The 19,135-nt window shown below is 33.5% G+C and overlaps 1 protein-coding gene across 1 annotated transcript in view; it reads left to right on the top strand.

Moving 5' to 3' along the window:
* The first annotated feature begins 3,158 nt into the window (after window positions 1-3,158).
* The window catches only part of Tmtc3 (Transmembrane O-mannosyltransferase targeting cadherins 3), a 135,010-nt gene continuing 119,033 nt past the window's right edge, over window positions 3,159-19,135 (top strand). Inside the window, exon 1 of the mRNA XM_089704540.1 lies at window positions 3,159-3,829. Within this exon, the coding sequence (XP_089560666.1) occupies window positions 3,527-3,829 (303 nt within the window). The 5' untranslated portion in view covers window positions 3,159-3,526. The remainder of the gene's footprint in view (window positions 3,830-19,135) is intronic.

The following is a 19,135-nucleotide window of genomic DNA, read 5'->3' as shown; positions in this document are numbered from 1 at the left end:
TACCTACCTACCTACGATAACTTTGACGAAGATCCATATGACACAAATGATTAACCCAATAGCGTGTATTATCACAATCACCTCACCTATAAAGGTAATAACTTTGTGAGACAACTATTAACTCTATAACTTCAACACCACATTGTCCCAATTAAATCTCGATCACACGTAATAAGCCTAACATTCAGATAACGGTACAAAGGCATTGTGCTAAGCCGATTCATCAATCACGGACCGTTTTTAGGCTACCGTTCCCGAAGGTCCTGCAAGTGATGTGTCTCACTAAAAAACTCCTGTTAGATCCCGGCTACAGGGATTCGAATGCCTATCCTTGTTTTGTGTTCTCATTCCGCTTTTTAGTACATTCGCTAGCAATTAAAGGGAATTGGAAGTCCCTTCACTATTTATATTTTAAGTGTTGGGAATCGACACATTGTTTTATTTATGGTGTTAAGAATACCTACATTCAACGCACAGCCCAAACCACAGGCCCAAACAAATGAATGTATTGGGATGAAATTTGTAGGCATGCGCTAAGAAAGGATTTTGACCAATTCTACCCCCAAGGGTATCTATATATAAAATTCTCGTGTCACAATGTTAGTCTGCATACTCCTCCGAAACGGGTGGACCGATTCTCATGAAATTTTCTGTGCATATCGGGTAAGTCTGAGAATCGGCCAACATCTATTTTTCATATGTACCACGGGCGAAGCCGGGGCGGACCGCTAGTAAAATATAAAAAAATACCTCATTTTTAATAATACTTCGTAACGCGAGCGAAGCCGCCGGAATAAGCTAGTATTATCATAAGATTCACAATATCAAACGTAATACCATTATTGATGTTGAATATTATAGATGTTATTTATTGGTAACTTAAAACGCGTCTATTTATGTGAAAAATAAATACAATAAAAACATAATTAGTTTCGTTTACTTGACATAGTATCCATTACTTACTAATAATATAAAAGTACAGATCTTGTGTCAAATGTTTATTGTTATGAATGTAGTTATTTTTATAATGATTGGTAATATCGTTTTCAAATTAATTCGTCCTTATTGTTATTTAAACTATAAAGATGGCTATATCGTTAAATCATGATCCGTTTACCTACATGGTTATCTACAGCATCATTTGTTTTATTTCAATAGCTACAAAAATTGGATAGTTACTAATTCATAGAAAAAGAAATGTCCAAATAAAATTCTACTGTGATTTATATGTGTCTATAAATATTTAATAATTAAGTTGACCTTCTCAATTATTGTGCAAATTACAATTTTACCTACAATTTTTGGACTCAGTGAGAAATAACTGCGAAAAGAATAAAGCATTTATGAATAAGCTAACCTAACCTTTCACATTTATTTTTAAGTCGTTGGAAATCGTTGTTTACATTCCTTATTATTTTTTATATTAATACGATCCTTATACGTATTGAAGTAACCTTTACAACTTTACTATATGGATGCTGCGCGAACCGCGTGGGCTAGAATCTGGAAACTAAAAATAATTTCTATTATGTCTGAGATTTCTTACAAAGTAAATAGGAACTTATGAAATATTTTGAACATCATATTATTAAAGGAAGATTCAAGCAAACTTTTATCTTAAATAATATAGTTATATGTGAGTAATATAATACAATAACTATCTTAATACTATTATAAAGGCGAAAGTTTGTAAGTATGGATGTATGGATGTTTGTTACTCTTTCACGTAAAAACTACTGAACCGATTACAATGAAATTTAGCACACATATAGACGGTAACTTGGATTAACACATAGGATAGGTTTTATCCCGGAAATCCCACGGGAACGGGAACTATGCGGGTTTTCCTTTGAAAACGCGGGCGAAGCCGCGGGCGGAAATCTAGTATTACTTATTTTAGATAAAAGTATCTATTAAAAATATTAATGAGACGAATTGCTATAAAAATAAAGTTCAATATTTAAAAAAAATATAATATTTTGTCTATTTTATGAGTTCAATGAACTTATAAGTTTGATCAAGTTACGTCAAAACCGGACTAATTTATTTGATTTAGTAGATAGGTCCTACCTACATTGTAAGTGATCCCTATAAGTTCGATTTTCCTTGTCATTTTATTCTTATATTATTACCTATTCTATTTTTAAAATAGGTATAAAACGTAACATGAAGAAAATCAATCTTCATATTTCACACTTTTTTATCATTTTTAGTAGGTAGTCTTGTATTAATAATTAATTATAACTTTTTACAGTAAGTACCACCATGAAAGCTAAAATCTTTTTAAAGACAAATTAATTTAAGTAGGTAGGTCTAGGTCCTTAGATTAAGGATTGGTATCAACGCGCAAGTCTAGGTCCTTATTTTTAAATTTATTCCAAATCCTAAACTTTGAAAAGAACAAGTAAACAACAACGTAATATTATCATAACTACTCACTAATAATAATTAATTAATTAACTAACAAACAACTTTACCCATTACAAAGAATTTTATAACACACCATGCATAAACGGAACAACGAACAAAAAAAAATCATACAAAAAACGTGTCGATAATTTAGGTAATAGAAAAGAATGACGCGGTCCCTATTCGTTCATCTTTTTCATCCCTCAACCCCAAACGCAGCAGTCGTCATCAACATCCCCCGCTGGCCGCTACTCATTCACACAGGCATGCGCCGGCATGTGTCATGCGAGGTCAAGATGTAACAAATATATTTTGTTTTGAATATGGTTTTGAACCTCCGTTTATTCTTCTATAATTATTTATGGTTCAACAAAAAAAGTAAACAAATTTAAATTTAGAAAAAACGAACGAAAATTTAAAAATAAGTTTGAAAAATCAGATGTTTTGCGCGAAGTGACAGTAGTACCCACCTCAACGCTTCGCTTATGAGGCGTGCAATAGATCTTAAAATAATTTATACGATATTGACAGTTTAAATTGTTATTAATTATCTATTTAATATAATTCATTCATCAATAAATTATAAAAGGTTGATACAAGTTACCTTATTTGTTTCCAAAATTTATGGCAATCTAAAACTGTTCCTAATATTTATTTTGCCGCCAGTAAAGTACTACGCATGCGCGATCTCAAAACGACCCGCAGTAAAATGACTGGTCACGTGACTCAACGCGGCATTCGCTCGTCGCTCTTCGGCAGTTGTCGGCGAATCCGCACGTTGAGCGGGTGTGTCCGCGTTGCTAACGTCAAAAACAAATATAGATGTCAAATTAAACGATTCCGTTATAAAAAAGTGACATGTGGTTAGTAGTGACGTAAACAAACACAATAGCATCACGTTTCGGAGATCGGTAGTGTTTAAATCGTATTTAGAGAGCCATTACACTCGAATTCGTGTGGCAAAACTTAGAATACGTTTCACCTCGTAAACGTGGTTCGTTTTGATGTTATTCCAGGTGATACGTCCCGCGAGAATCAATGGGATCCACTAGGATTATAAGGATTTGGATAGTGTTGTGTACTTAGTAATTTTTGTAGAATGGGATTTTAATTCAAGATGGACCGCGTAAGTGGAGTATGTAGATTCGGCGGCGTAGTATCGGCGGTAAAGCCAAGGACCGGTCGTAGTAAACGGCGGTCGACGGTCTCCCCGCCCGTAGTGGAAGACCTGCCGGAGCCACCCAGGAGAGGCCTGGGAGCCATCCTCGTATTAGCTTGCGTACTTGTTTATCACAATTGCCTTTATTGTGGGTTCGTTTTCGATGATATAAGTGCCATTAAAGAGAACAGAGACTTGAGACCACAAACACCAATATCGAATATATTCCTCAACGACTTCTGGGGAACACCTATTCATAAGGTAATGTCAAATATTTAATTATCATACTTTTATTTAAAAAAACATGCTTGGAATATTTACATGTTTATTTTAAATAGTTATTACCGTCTTCACAGTTGTTTGAATCTCCTCGAGAAATTCCTACAAAACAGCTATAAGTTTCATCTCTGACCTACAAGTCTCCTCTGCCCTAGTTTTAATTAAAATATAATATTTATGAAACACATCTGCGTTATATTATCTACTTCCAGATCTTAAGAATATTTTTTACAGAAAATTGCTTAGGTAGGCCAGGCCTATTTACTTACTCATAACTAAGTGTATAAAAGTGCTAAATAATATTCGACGTAGGTAGGTAACGTATTATTTTGCACTTTTTAAGATTGAAACAAAAAAATTATTAAAGGACACAAAATATAAAGACATAACGACAAAAAAATAAAACGAAAAGTTAGGTAACATTAAAATACCGAAACAACCTCCTTACCAAAACAAAATTAAATAGGTAACAATTTAGGTATTTTATTAAAATTTTATCGGATGTCACGAACATTGATTCAACAAATAATAAATCGCACAATAAAAGAAATGAAGTAATCAAACCGGATTCCCCATCGATCTGAATAAATGCAACGACAGCAAAATCAAGATTGATTACGCTGTATAAATATCAGCGGATCTAGGTTGTAGCCGTGATATTCTGAAACAGTTCATAGTGCAACGAGTAAATTGAATTGATGCTTGTTAATATAAGCCGGGCGATGATTTTACTGTATCGAACAAAACAATACGGCACGTCATTAATTAGATTTATCTCACATTCAGGAAAGACCGAATACGTGACTTGAAACGAATGAAAAGGGCAAAGGTCGACAATTATGGCACTAAACAAAAATGTTTTTACATTTTCATGTGGAAATATGGGAGAGTCAACAACTCTAGAAAAACACGGTTCATTTCTAGGATTAAGCGCTAAACGGGGTCAAAGACACGTCCGTCAAACTTCGCGCAGTGCAGAAAAAATAAATATTAAATGTTCTGAAATTCTAACCTGTACCTATCGTGTAGGTATTAATAATTGTTAGTTGTAGTATCGTATTGAATAAATTTAGGTTATCGAAAGAATTTATTTTCTTATAGGTAATCTAAACTGCAGTTAAAAATGGTACCTATATAGGTAACTACCCAGCTAGATAGCAACGATTTACGCAAAATTGATAGTTAATTGGTAAAATTGAATATTGATAGACGAAAATTTTGAAGTGCTCATGAAGAATGATTCTCTTTTATTTCTCGATTACTGCCCACATATAAATATGATCAATAACTTCTTACATTAAAAATTATCTCTTCGAAGCAGTTTTATGTTTTATAATATAAAAAATAATAATTTTATATTCTAAGTAATACCTACCCTTGAAGATGCGAAAAAAGAAATATAATCGTATTACATAAGTACTTATATAAGGTTAAGAAACCTTAAACACTCGTCAATACTACCCCATATAGATGTAGGTACACTTGAAATTCCTATCAGGTTTCATAAAAATAAAAAAATAATAAACTGAAACATTTTTAAAGTGTTATAAGTGGCTATGACATGCGTCATGAAGTTAATTGATCTTGCAAATTTTTTTATTTATTTTATCTCTGATATGAATAAAAATAGATTCTATTTAACATTACTTTATGTTTCTGATGAGAAAAAAAATGTCGTTTTATTAAATCAGTAAGTCATGTGACCGCGTACATAAAGAAGTGCAAGCAATGATACCTAGTCGATCCACGTATTACTCCAATATGTACATAATAATATATTTATGCCTACTTACTCCCCCATGTGACACAAAAACATACAGTACACCATATGACGATACTTACACCGTCGACTATTTTATTTTTAACATAAAAAATTAAAAACACAGTAAAGTAGTGAAGCTAATTTTAGTTCCCTATGTTCATAATGAAATACTCGCACTTTGTTTTTACACGCTTTATATTAGCTTCACCTGTATGTTTGTATGTTTGTAACCGACTTCTTTGGGCGCGATTTTGACCCACTTTAAACGGCCAGATTTCGTCCAAACTTTGTAGATTTATTGAAGACCGATGACAATACACTAATTTGATAAAATTTTCTATTTTTTAGTTCGGTTTTCTATAAAAAGCGTGTTTTTTAGTTTTTTTAAACTATTATTATTTTTAATGTAGAATATTTGTCAATTCATGATAGAACGCAGATTAATGTCATAATCAAAAATAATTATTATAGTCGAATATCTATCCCGTTTTGGCACACCCAAAAACACATATTACATAGCAGCTACATACCTCCCAAATAAGGGATCATTTGCCAGACATCGCCATGAATATATTTATAGCGCACATGGTACGAGTATTCGTAAAACGTCGCATAAATTATTAAGATCCTCTAAATTTCTCGGGATCCACGGACTACGAAATCCTTCAACTTCCATACATGGCTAGTTCGGAATTTGTATCTTACAGAACGTTGCTCGGAAACACGCTATTTTATGTTTTAGTAAGTAGTTTCTTGGGATATACGAATGTAATTTTCTAGAACATTATTCGAAACTCGTAAGGGATATTGCAGTTCTGAAATAAGAGTACACGTTATTTGAATTACCACTAGTTGTTTTCATTGCAGAACTACTTTTTATAGAAAATTAAATTTTTATCACAGATATGTAATTTATTTTATTTAATAATTCTCTTAAGCTTATTTATTTAGTTGGTAAATAAATAAGCGGTGGTTACTCGAAGGTTTTTTCTTTTTACGCTCCATTTATTTGAAGTAGGTATCTAATACATTTTTATTTGAATTTCTTAGCACGGAATAGATATTAAAATTAAATTATGAACACTTCATCAATCATGAACACTTCAGACAATCAATTTTTTTATTAAAATTGATTGTCTGTAAAGTCGGTTTACTGACTATAGTTGAACGTGACAACGTCCGATTGTGCTTCTTTGTCGCTCGTTCCGCGCTCTCGCGTGCACTTCAAACCTTACGGAACGCCTCAGAGCGAGGTAACGCCGCATGAGTCATATTTTTTCGTGCGTGCAGCCGGCTCTATCGAATTATAAGACGTTGTCACGTCAAAAGTTACCTAATTTAATACTGCTGAGAAATATAATTATATAATTTCGTGTTTTGTGATCAAAAGTATAATCAAAATAATCGTTTCTTCTTTCATGTGACCTGTTAGAGTTATTTTCCAAAAAAATTACCGATAAAAATCCATATTTCACAGATACCTATTTGAAGTTCCAAAAAAAAAACATGTGCTGAGTTTATACTGTCTTCATAGTGTGTGAAGGGGGTCTAAATTCGACGCGTGTCGAAGTCGTTCAAATGTAAGCACATTTCTCATTCAATATTGCGAACAAACTTTTCCACGATACACAGAAACAGCAGCATTCCATGCCCTTGTTTTGGCAATTTCGTGTTTTGTGATCAAAAGTATAATCAAAATAATCGTTTCTTCTTTCATTTAAATGTGTTGTGCCTCGAGCGCCAAACGAACCGAGGGTGGGTAGGTGGAGTTCACAAATTACTTTGCCGTCTCTTGTTTGATGTGGTTTTATTATAGCAAAAAATAATGATCCCAAAAATAAGACAAATTTTAAGGGTTTATTGAGCGCAGATCTTGGAAAATTCCTTTCATGTGTCTTTTGACTAAACACACTTGTAAAGAAGTGCTCGCTTCACTGCGGTTTCATAGGATAGAAAATTATAATTTTACCCTCACCGTATGAAAGTATAGACTATAGAATATACTGAATCCATGTAAAATTGCTAGTAGGTATGTATCTACTTATTGAATGAAAATTGATAAGAGGCTACTGCCTATTATAGAAAGTTAAATTCTAAGTATAGAAACGGAACTACTGGCCATCTGAAACAATTTTTAGAGAGCACTGTTTCATCATACAATAAAATAAAAAACGTCTTAAAAATAAAAATCATAAAAGAGACATTTTAAATAAAATACACAATACAAAAAGTATGCCGTTCACACGTGTGTTCTCATGAGATGAAAAGATTGAATCGTCTCTTTGAGATTATAATTAAGCATTTATATTGGATCGTGACATTGCCTAAGGTTATGCGATTAGCATATTTTATGAAGGTGTTAATAAAGTTTCCTTTTTATCGTGTTGTTCTTGATTAGGGTACCTAATTTATAAACTGCCGAATTTTAGAACAGGGTTTTAAATGCCTGAAATAAAATTAAGATAATAAGCTGACACCATCACAATTTCACAAAGTTGCAAGGATGAAGTGGTTTGGTCATGTTTTTGTGTTCTTTAGGTATACCTATTTATAAATACACACTACATAAATAAATGACATGTTGATAACCCAATAATTATTTAAGCAATTTCGAAACATTTTTCCCCAGTTACAAAGCAAGTATTTTTAATTTGTATCATAGGTCAATGAACTGCGAGCTAGAAGAAATTATATAGTTAATCCATATTGCTTTGTTTCGCGTAATGAAAATATATGAAATGGGGAAGAGTTATTTATAACCTGAATTTTTAGATTCTTCGAATAAAAGATTAACCCGATGAAGCCTGTCTGGAATGTCTCTAGAAAAGTAATAGATATTTTCTCAAGCACTGAAGACCTAAAAATGACAATATAAATTCCTACATCATAAAAAATTCCAAATATATTTTAATAACTGGATTATGAAAATGACCAGGTTAAAAGTGCCACATAATTTTACTGTAAGATAATTTTATAAACACTGTTTCAATGAAAACCCCATGTGTTTATTTGGAGAAGAAATAAAAAAAATCACGTTCTGACATTAGAAAAATAAAATGCCCGATTTTAACATTCACCTTCAAAATATATTTAGCAAAATACACACTATTATAAATGCAATGATTTTAATCCGCTTTGTGTCACACAATGGCAGGGCACTAAGTATTTAGATAAAAGATTAACGTCGGCTTACATGTCGGCTCAGTCAATTGCGATTCATATTTTATTCACATGACCAATTATTGGGTGTCAGTACAATTTGTCCCTTAATGTATGTACATACTATAGAATATATAGACCCAAGTTTAATTGTGTACCAAGCAAGATCTGGTTTAAACATTGGTTATGTTACACACTAACTGCAATTTTAATTTGTTGTGTTACTCATTATATTTTTTTAAACGGCACGCATTTTAAAACTCTATTTTTGGAATGGTGACTTGTTTACGTAGGTGTATACAATATTTTTATTATAATACAACAAGGTAATGTGAAATGTAGAACATTGAAATTTTCTTTAAAAGTATGATGTAACAGACCACAAAACTTTTCTGTAACCTTTCCAAACTTCAACTTACCTGTAGTTGTTTCCAAATAAATTTCTGTCAGTTCGTGTTCCAAAAAATATGATGTTTTTTCTTTAACCGTTAAACTTTTAGCGCTCTTTTGCTTGCATAATAGCACAAAGGTTATCCAATTTGCCATGTGCTCAAAAATCCAGTTAGTGTTAGCAAGTTTGCCAACGGCATCCATCACTGTCAACTGTTTTTCGTTGCATTCTTGTTCAGACGTCAGTTTGCTATTTTTGTTGGAAGTTTCAATATGCAACAAGCATTTACCTTTTCATACATCGGTTTTTGCTTATGTAAATAAAGAAAACTCGGCTCGCTCGTGCAGCTGTGCAAATTTTTATTTTCCAGCGCCGTTAAATAAACCTTGTACTTCAGGTCTGTAGTTCCCTCTGCGCTTATTGGACTAGTGAAAACAGTAGACACACACGTTTTTAAATCCAGAAAATCCACCGAAAAAGAACAGATTTCACGTATTTTATATGACTGTGCGAAAAGGGGTGCTATTCCCTTCTCTACCTAATTTATGTGTCAATAAATCTGGGTAGGTTAGTTAAATAATGGGCATTAAGAGTAAAAATATGTGCATATATTCTATGTATAGGTATACCTACTTATATTTTTACCTACATTTCCTTTCTCTCAAAACGGTACATATTCATTTACATATATGTACTTACACTATACAGTATATAATATCATCATACCTAACTATTGCTATTTTAAGCCTTTTGCTTGTGACCACCTTTGCAAATAAATATGGGTGTAACTTTACATCACGAACCATATTTGTTTCTGCTTATTTGGTCATCCATAAAGGCATCCAATTATTGTTGCATGATGCAATTTATGCATGTTACTTTTAATTTATGCAGTGCATAGTCGCAACCTTATTCCAAATTACTTTTCGAGAGAACATTTTTCCGCTGCTAATGTTATCCATTCACGTCAAGTGACAATGGCCAATAAATATTCAGGTCCACAGAATTGCATGAAATATCGGCACGAAATGAACATTTCGCTACACAATTACATCCACTCAAATTCCCAATTTTACGGGAACCGCGTCATGTAACCACTGGTCACACGTTTCGTACGTATAAAATGTTAATCGTCGCTGGATTTTCGTGTTCCTGTCAATTTTTACAGACCGATATACGATTCGGATTGTACAATTGGTATATGAAATTTATATGAGACCTGAATGGAATGAATTTTAATTAAAAACACATCACAATATCTTCACTGGTCAAAATACTGACTGTTACTAACTAGGTATAGTATATTGGAATAAATGTGTTGTAATTTTCACGGCAATGCAATCCTTTGTCAGTTTTACAATCATTCCGGTGCGATGCGGTGCATGACCCAATTCAAACCGCAGCATGCTCGAATCCCAATATAGTTTTATAAATTAAAGCTAGATCTTGTTTGAAATGCAATATTCTTTGTCGGCTACAAATATTCATGAGTCGCGACGTGGATGTAAAATCAATGCCAGAATCTCGCCCCTGGACAAATAGTGCTATGGTTAGCGTTATGCGTAGAAATACACACGTCCCTGTCCTACGCTTTGAACCTATTTACCACAACCCTATTCCACAGATCCTTTTATGACATTATCCAATAATGTTCAGCTGAGAATGCCAAACAATGTTCGTCCCCCAACATATTCCAACTAGATGAAAACGTGGAAAAATTAACAAATGTAAGCTCCCCTACGTACGTCTAAGTGCAAAGCTTTGTTGAAAGTATTGATTACATCCTTGACTGACATCTCCATTCAGTGCCTAGGGTGCCTCCCTCGTTTCATTTTGCCTTTATTTCTCTCCAATCTCATCTCAGAATTTCTTGTTTCTTTTCAAGAGTAAGATTTAAATTTTACTTAGATGTAAATAAAGTACCTAAGCAAAGACTCGATGGATCAAATCGTGAAAAGGTGTATCCGTGTTTAAAAACGGGAGCAGAGAGATCTAACTTATATAAAGTTAATACCGACAATAATTCACTTCTTACTTCTATTTCTGCTATAAGGACTACAATACATAGTGAGTTAAACACAAACTGCTTATTCATAACATCATAATCTTATAACATAAATCAATCATATTCAGGGGCATTATTGGAAGAACAGAATTCTCACTAACTGTCTAGTTATCAACCCATACAGGACATATTATTTAATAATTTCGTAATAACCAGACATTTCGGGTATCGCGTGACAGAACAGACGCGAACTAATATTTTTCACGACCTTTTCAAGAAATTCATTTGTACGCAAGTTATTTATGAGCTCGTGTGGACGCTGTTACCTTCCTAGGGCATGCACCCGGGTTTACCCGGTTCCAAAAAACCCGGGTTTTTTGAAGATCTTGAGAACCGGGTCTGAATTGTATGAAACCCGGTTCTCCCGGTTCCGAACAAAATATTAAAATATAAAGTATTATTTATATTTTGCTGCATTATTTTAACAAATTTATTCTATCTGGCAACGTCAGACTCACGTGCATCGCGAATTTTCGTGCCACGCCTCAAGCGTGGCTCTGATTGGTTGTCTAACCTTAGATGCTATAAGTTTCCTACGGGTGTATTACCAAAAAAAATGTGTGTATGAACTAGTGTACACACGTAAGAAGTGAAACTTCTTAATGACCTTATTTTTCAAAAAATTATTTACTATATGGAACTTTACAGAAATACGTCGAATCACGCGTGCGGTAGGGATAAGAAAAAGATGGCGCGTAACGGAAAAATTGTCACGCGTAACGAAAAAATGTTACACTAAATTTTTTTCTAACCCCGATAAAGTTTCACTTCAAAAAAAAATTAGGCTTCGAAAATGACAAAAATTAGGCTACTGAAATATTTTGATTAGATTTGTCGTGAATTTGAAAAACTGTTGATTTTACTGTTTCATATAATGATCCAGTCATGTTTTTGTTTTTGGTATCAAGCTGAAATTTATATCGAATACTCAAGTCTTCGGTCCCTTGATGCTGTGAAAAAGTCAAACTCACAAGCCAACGTATCAAAAGATACAGCCGTAAATGCTGAAAATTTTCGCAAATTTAGTCATTCGCATGAGACTCAAAACCTACAGGATACTTCTCATGAACACAGAGCCTTTAAATTTGGTAAAAATAACGTCTTATAACACTGCAGATAAAGGAAAAATTGCTAGAAACATAAATTTTAAAGTTACAACAAATCTAAATAACAAGACACTAGAAGTCGTAAGCGCGCGTGACCTTGTCGCCACTCGGGTGACTTTCACACCACCAATGTGTTCGTCACTGTTCAGTTGCTCTGGAGACGTATGTGTGTAAACATGGTGTGTTTCAGCATTTCCCATTGCGGAAATTCTTCCACAAGTTGTAATTATACTAATAAAGGAATAATATTTCATCGGTAAACATTTTTTTTAGAAATAATGCCGTTTTTCCTTAAAATTATAGAATATTTACAAGTATTACGAGTGTCACCATAGTAATCGAAATAACAATGAATGACACAGTCGACCATTCTTATTATCACGTTTGTTCGTATTGGAGCAAAAAGTCTCATATACTTAGGGATGTTATTCTAAAATAAACCGTAAATTCGTGCGTTAGGATACATATTCAAAAGCTTAATTTAATAGTTAAGTTAGTTTTCACTAAAATCAAGCTGTCCAATAAAAGGCATAGTTTACTTGTGTGTACTGTTTAGCTTTCGGTTTGAATGTGTTGATTTTGGCGACAGCGGTTTTCATACGAATTATGACATTATAGCACTTCTATGTGTCTTGTTATTTAGATTTCTATGGTTACAACATTATAAAAAATAGGTTTGTTCGGAGCCCTCGGAGCGCGAGTCCGAATCGCACTTGGCCGGTTTTTTGCTTTACAGTTTGCAGTTAATTAATAAGGTTTAAGTTTATATGTGATATTATGATAACAAGGTACTTTTATAAGACTGATAAATAAAGAGAAGTATTGAAATTTTGTTTCTTTATTAATTTAATAAAATAAGACACAAGCCGCGTAAAATAAAAGGCCCATAAGGTACTTTTACAGTTACTTTTGTTTAATTTCGTATTTTTTTCCGAGGTATTATAAAAGAACCGGGTAACCCGGTTCTACCCGGTTCTGAGCTCGATTTGGAACCGGGTTTCAGAAACTTGGAACCGGACTCGGTTCTGCATGCCCTATACCTTCCTCGAAATAGCTATGTTTATTTATTGTTATTATTGGAGAATTACACCGCTTCATTTTGATGTATTAAATTGTTAAACTGTAATCTACTTCTCGGAGAGCAACGACCTCTACGGGGTGGGTGTTTACGTATAATATACAAGTTATTTACCGCTCTGTGCATACTATGTTGCTCATGCGTTTTTAATTAAACGCTATTTGTATGAAACTTAATATAAAAGTAGCCGCAATTAAACGTACAATGCACCTTCTTACTGCTTGCTCAAGTTAATTAATTAATGTTGCTATTTTCAATGCCCACAGGGTTTATTTAATGCTCGTATAAAATTTACTCTGTTAAGTCCAGTATAAAAGCTTAAATTATTATCAACAGTATAAGAGACTCAACGATCCGCTTTTAAAGATATAAATTGGTGTTATCTTTATATTCGAGTAGGTCTTACCACGTTATTGATGTTTTAACAGCAATCTTAGGTATTATCGTCGCGATCGCCTAGTATCAAATTGAGCCTAACTAAATCTTTTTATTCCATGGTCAAGGGATATTTTCTTTCAAATAAGTAATCTGATTCTCTGTTTGATATAAAATTATTACTCTTAATTACGTAACTTTATATTGATTTATCTCTTCTATTCACCACTGTCTAGTATCTACAGCTGTTATATGAAGGGTATATCATGTATACTATAAGAAGTATTTCAGTATTTTAAACATAGACTTGTAACTAGACCAGCATAAACAACTTACCACTCTAAAAATTTCATAGATCAAATCCATTTAAATAAACGGTAGTGAATGCGTTGTAGCACATCGTGTCCAAGCCAATAAATTAAAGAAATACAACAAGCCGTTTAGCCACATCATTGGTAATAATTTATGAACTTCCCGAAGAGTTTACCCACAATTTCGTGCTCAACTCAACGTGTCGTCAATGTAATTATTGTCAACAACAAATTGCCTACCGCGTGCAACACGGCAATCATTTAACTTTTGTAAATATTTAACAGACACATTTTAAATGCTCTGCGGTATTTAATGTACTTTGTATTGCCGTGTCACGTGTTGTATGGGACTGATTAAATCCAATTTATAGAAGAGCGGCGTTTTGTGTATATTTTGGTAAATAAGAGTGATGTTTTAAATCAGAAGTTATTTCTATTTAGAAACCACCTATTTAGGTGCGCATTGTTTCAGTAGTTATTCCTACCTACTATTACAATATTACGATGTCTGATAAGAAATTGTTTTTTATTTTTCATTTATTTTTGATTTTTGAGTATCAAGATGTGTACATTTAATATGCTTGGTTACAGATGCTTGAAATTAAAATAAGATACAGCCTTATCAAAACAACAAACGTTCCACCCCTTATTATTTTCAGCCACAACTTTACAGCATAATTTATTCGCACCCAGCGAAAATTGTCCAAGCGCGCTAATATTCCTGTTATCTACATCAAAAGTTTTTCCAACACAGAACAAACACATTAAAGGATCGCTCCGCGTCCGGAGGCAAAGCTCGAAGGCGAGATAAAGTGGTATGCTGACGTTGATTTATGTCTCAGTTTGTTTGTCCCGGAGACGACTGCGAAGTCCCGGGACAACCCGGACACCCGCCAGATAACGTTCCTAATGCACACTGCAAATTAACGGGCAAAATTGCTGTTTACGGAAACGTAGTTTGCTCGCGACTCGTGCGGGAAATTGTATAGTAACGAATGGGGCTGTTGCTTCGGCGGAATGTATAAATTAATCTGGATTTGCGAATGCTTCTGTTCAGACGTACCAGAGATTATAAGATATAAACTGAGCGTGTGTGCAATGGCTTTATGTATTGACTTCATGCCCAACAATGTAACAACGTAGGTACATGTAACTAAAGCTTTTTCGATTAGTTGCGTTTTAGTATTTTACTTGCATGTGACATGCCAAGTCCTTACTTATCAGATCGCTCCCGGTTAAATGTTTAGGATTGATGTATTTGGCGTATTCGTGGTTTCTTGTAAGTTTTTATTCGTATGGATTTCAATTTTTTTTATTATTTTATCGTTAGGTGATTTTATATTAACTAAACTATGTAGGTAAATGTATATAAAGATATCTTAATCCTATTTCATACCAGGCTTATAAATTATAGGTTAAAGTGCTTATAAAGTTTGCGTTTGAAATTCTACTCTTCTTATTACTTTGTTTATTGTCTTAGAACAATTAAGTACTAGACGTCAAGTAGTTGATATATTTTATATCAAATCGAGCCATAACATTAATATATTATGATCATTTGAAAAATAATTTTATTTATAATTTGCTGTTGAGAAGACCATCACTTATTAGTATCCTACATATGACTGACGGTGTCTTGCTACAATATAAACATGAACAAACACGCCTGTATCATATAAAAGTAACTATAGTTTCATCGCATAGTAATAAAATTTTCTACTTCACATATTTTCCACGTAGCTAGGTTTCCCAGTAAAGGTAATTGAGGCTATATCTATTTGCCTATTTGCTAGTACGTTACAGATAACCCGATTAATTGCTAGCGAGACCTCGCTATTCAGCTCTTCAATAAATACCACGTTGAACTAACGAATGTAATAATAATAAAAAATTGTAAAACACACGGTGAAACTGACATGGGTATTAATTCGCTTTGTTCAAACATGTTCAACTATTGTTCAATGTTCAATCATTGGCCCGCTGTGTTTGCTCCTACTGGTTATTGTTTAAGCCACTGCACAGGTTTTATTGCAGCCGACTTTGTTTACCTTCCCCGACGATTTATAGCGAACGGGATAAATACGATATAGGAAAAATACTTTTCACTTCCCCGCTTCATAGTGGAAATATAAATGTAAATAAACGATGAAAACGTGGCTTTTCTGTAACAGTATTGTAAATATTTAAGGCAGAAAGGTTTATTTTAAACTATGCTACGGCTACGCTGTTATGGTATTGCATAAATCAAACTAAAGTTTGACGACGTTGTGTGGAAACATTAAGCAATATATCTAAGTAGTCAATTTATTTTTAACTAGGTTGCCGCCCGCGGCTTTGCCCGCGCAGTCAAAGAAAAACCCGCATAGTTCCCGTTCCCGTGGGATTTCCGGGATTGCGTCATTTTCCCGGGATAAAAAGTAGCCTATGTCCTTTCTCGGGTATCAAAATATCTCCATACCAAATTTCATGAAAATTGGTTCAGTAGTTTAGGCGTGATTAAGTAACAGACAGACAGACAGAGTTACTTTCGCATTTATAATATTAGTATGGATATCACGATTCCTTTGTTCTAATATTCACATGTGTGAACTTTCTAAAAGTGATCTTATCGTAACCTAACCAAATACGCAGGATATAAATTCGTGACGGCTGATAGGGAGTAGACAGGACAAGGGTGTAAAACCAATCTCCTAGTTTAATGGAATGAAAATCTAACAACCCGGAAATCTAGCGAATATTGGTATATAACGTATATATTTCCATTCAGCACATATTTCATAGATTTTATACTAGACTTTATAACTACAGCGCAATATTTATGTAGCCGCTATAAGTTAAATCGTTCGCCAGTAAACGGGAGCCTGTATTTTCTAAAGATCATAAAATCGTCTGGTATAAGCCGGGTTCTATAACCGACAGGGTAAACGTTGCAGTTGTTGGCACTTAATAGAAGGCAGCATGGCTGCGGCGGCGTGCCAAGATAGTTTCCGCGTCCCTGCGTCGTGTCTACTCCTTGGGAGTTATTTCGACAAATAGCGACCTACTATTCAGTGACGAAAGGATCGAATCTTTCGTTTGGTGTGTGGATTTTATACATGCTGTGAATCTGTGATGACGGTTCGTGTTTTAAATCTAATGAAAGTGACATGCATACGTATCGCGTGGTAATCCATACTAATATCTTCTTATATATAAAAATGAATCGCAAAATGTGTTGGTAAGCGCATAACTCGAGAAAGGCTGAACCGATTTCGATAATTCTTTTCTTATTATATTCCTTGAAGTACGAGGATGGTTCTTATGAAGAGAAAACGTAAACATGTACCACGGGCGAAGCCGGGGCGGACCGCTAGTTATAAATAAAAGTAACTCTGTCTGTCTGTCTGTCTGTCTGTTACTCAATCACGCCTTAACTACTGAACCAATTTGCATGAAATTTGGTATAGAGATATTTTGATACCCGAGAAAGGACATAGGATAGGTTTTATCCCGGAAATCCTACGGGAACGGGTTTTTCTTTGAAAACGCGGGCGAAGCCGCGGGCGGAAAGCCAGTGTTTAAATAAGATTGAGTCGTGTACGAAAAAAAACTAACGTCCTATGGTTATTATGGATTAGTCTCGCTAAATTGAGTGAATATCAATCGAATTTGGGACTTCTAAAGTTACCAACCAATCAAACCACAATACAAAAGACAACAGAGAAAGGGAATTCAACTATAGCGAATTCGTCCTATTAAATTTGTTTCCTTTTTTAATTGAAAATTTTGTGCATGTTGGATATTTGTTTTGTAAACAATCCTTATCAGCAGGTTGCATTGTCTAGTATGAACTGTTAGCAAGAACTTAATCTTATTGAATCCTCTTAACACTCCTAACAGCGGAAGCCATTAATTCGTAACTTTATGCCAATATCTACCGTATGCATGAACGCACGACTGATTTATTATTAAGAGAACCATTATACAAGCAAGCTGAAATTTACTAATATTGTTTAAGGTCAGAAAATAGTACGAAAAATAAGTTACACCAGAAACATTTAAAACTTAATACACTTGATAAGTAAACATAATTTAATTTCTGTTATCGTATTCCAAAATAATTATTATGTTTAACAATATAAGGGTTAATCGTGGCATGTTATTGAAATTTTATTATGATCAAATATCACGCTATGGGTAAGGGTGAATTATATGTTTTGCATAGATCCAACATTATCTAACCTTTTCGCTTATCAATACACAAATCTGAATTATAAATTGTACATAACTTTACTTTTAATCGTAAAAAAAATATTATTTTAATAACTCAGGCCCCGGAACCACAGTCACAATAGAAAATCTATTGTGTCGTGGACCGATCGGGCCGTTCGGGGCTCAATGGGTTAATAAGCATTGAAATTTTTTCAAATGAAATTGGAAACATATTATTCAGAAGCTTTATGTCCCTTTAAATCACTTACCGAAAACAAAGCACAAAGTAGTAATAGGGCCTTAATGAGACAAACCCTTTGTATATTATATCAAAGACACCTAATCTTTGATCTTTATAAAGTTTTATATCTACAAAATAGTATTTTCACTAAAAATTTTACTTAAACTTAAGTCAAAATAATATCTCAAGTAAAACTGTTTCTTTGCATAATTACGCAATAATCAAATGCCAGAGCTTGTATTTAAATTGCAGTTCTTTGAAGACAGAATTTATAGCGAACATTTTTAAAGATTTAATAAAGTTTTCTTAATATCTTTCTAAATTTATTCTTGTATTTTCAATTTTGTATAATATATTTTTATTTTTCCAGGTACGTTCATTCAGAGATCAAATTACAAATATACAAGATGGTACTGGTAAGCTTTTAGAAGATCTAACTTTTGTGAACTTTGACCTTTTATATTTAAAACATAATAACTAATACTATCAAAATAGAGCTGTATGATAGATTCATTAACTAGAAAGCACAGTTCCAATTTTTATGAACATCAAGAAAGTTTACCGCAGAGATGGCAGTTGGCACATCAGTCCTTGTCAACAAAGTTTATC

Source organism: Colias philodice, chromosome 15, assembly GCF_061535455.1.
Source record: "Colias philodice isolate Cphi_HAF_F1 chromosome 15, ilColPhil1 Martin Lab GWU primary, whole genome shotgun sequence".
Lineage (NCBI taxonomy): Eukaryota > Metazoa > Arthropoda > Insecta > Lepidoptera > Pieridae > Colias > Colias philodice.
This window is presented reverse-complemented; position numbering and strand designations above follow the sequence as displayed.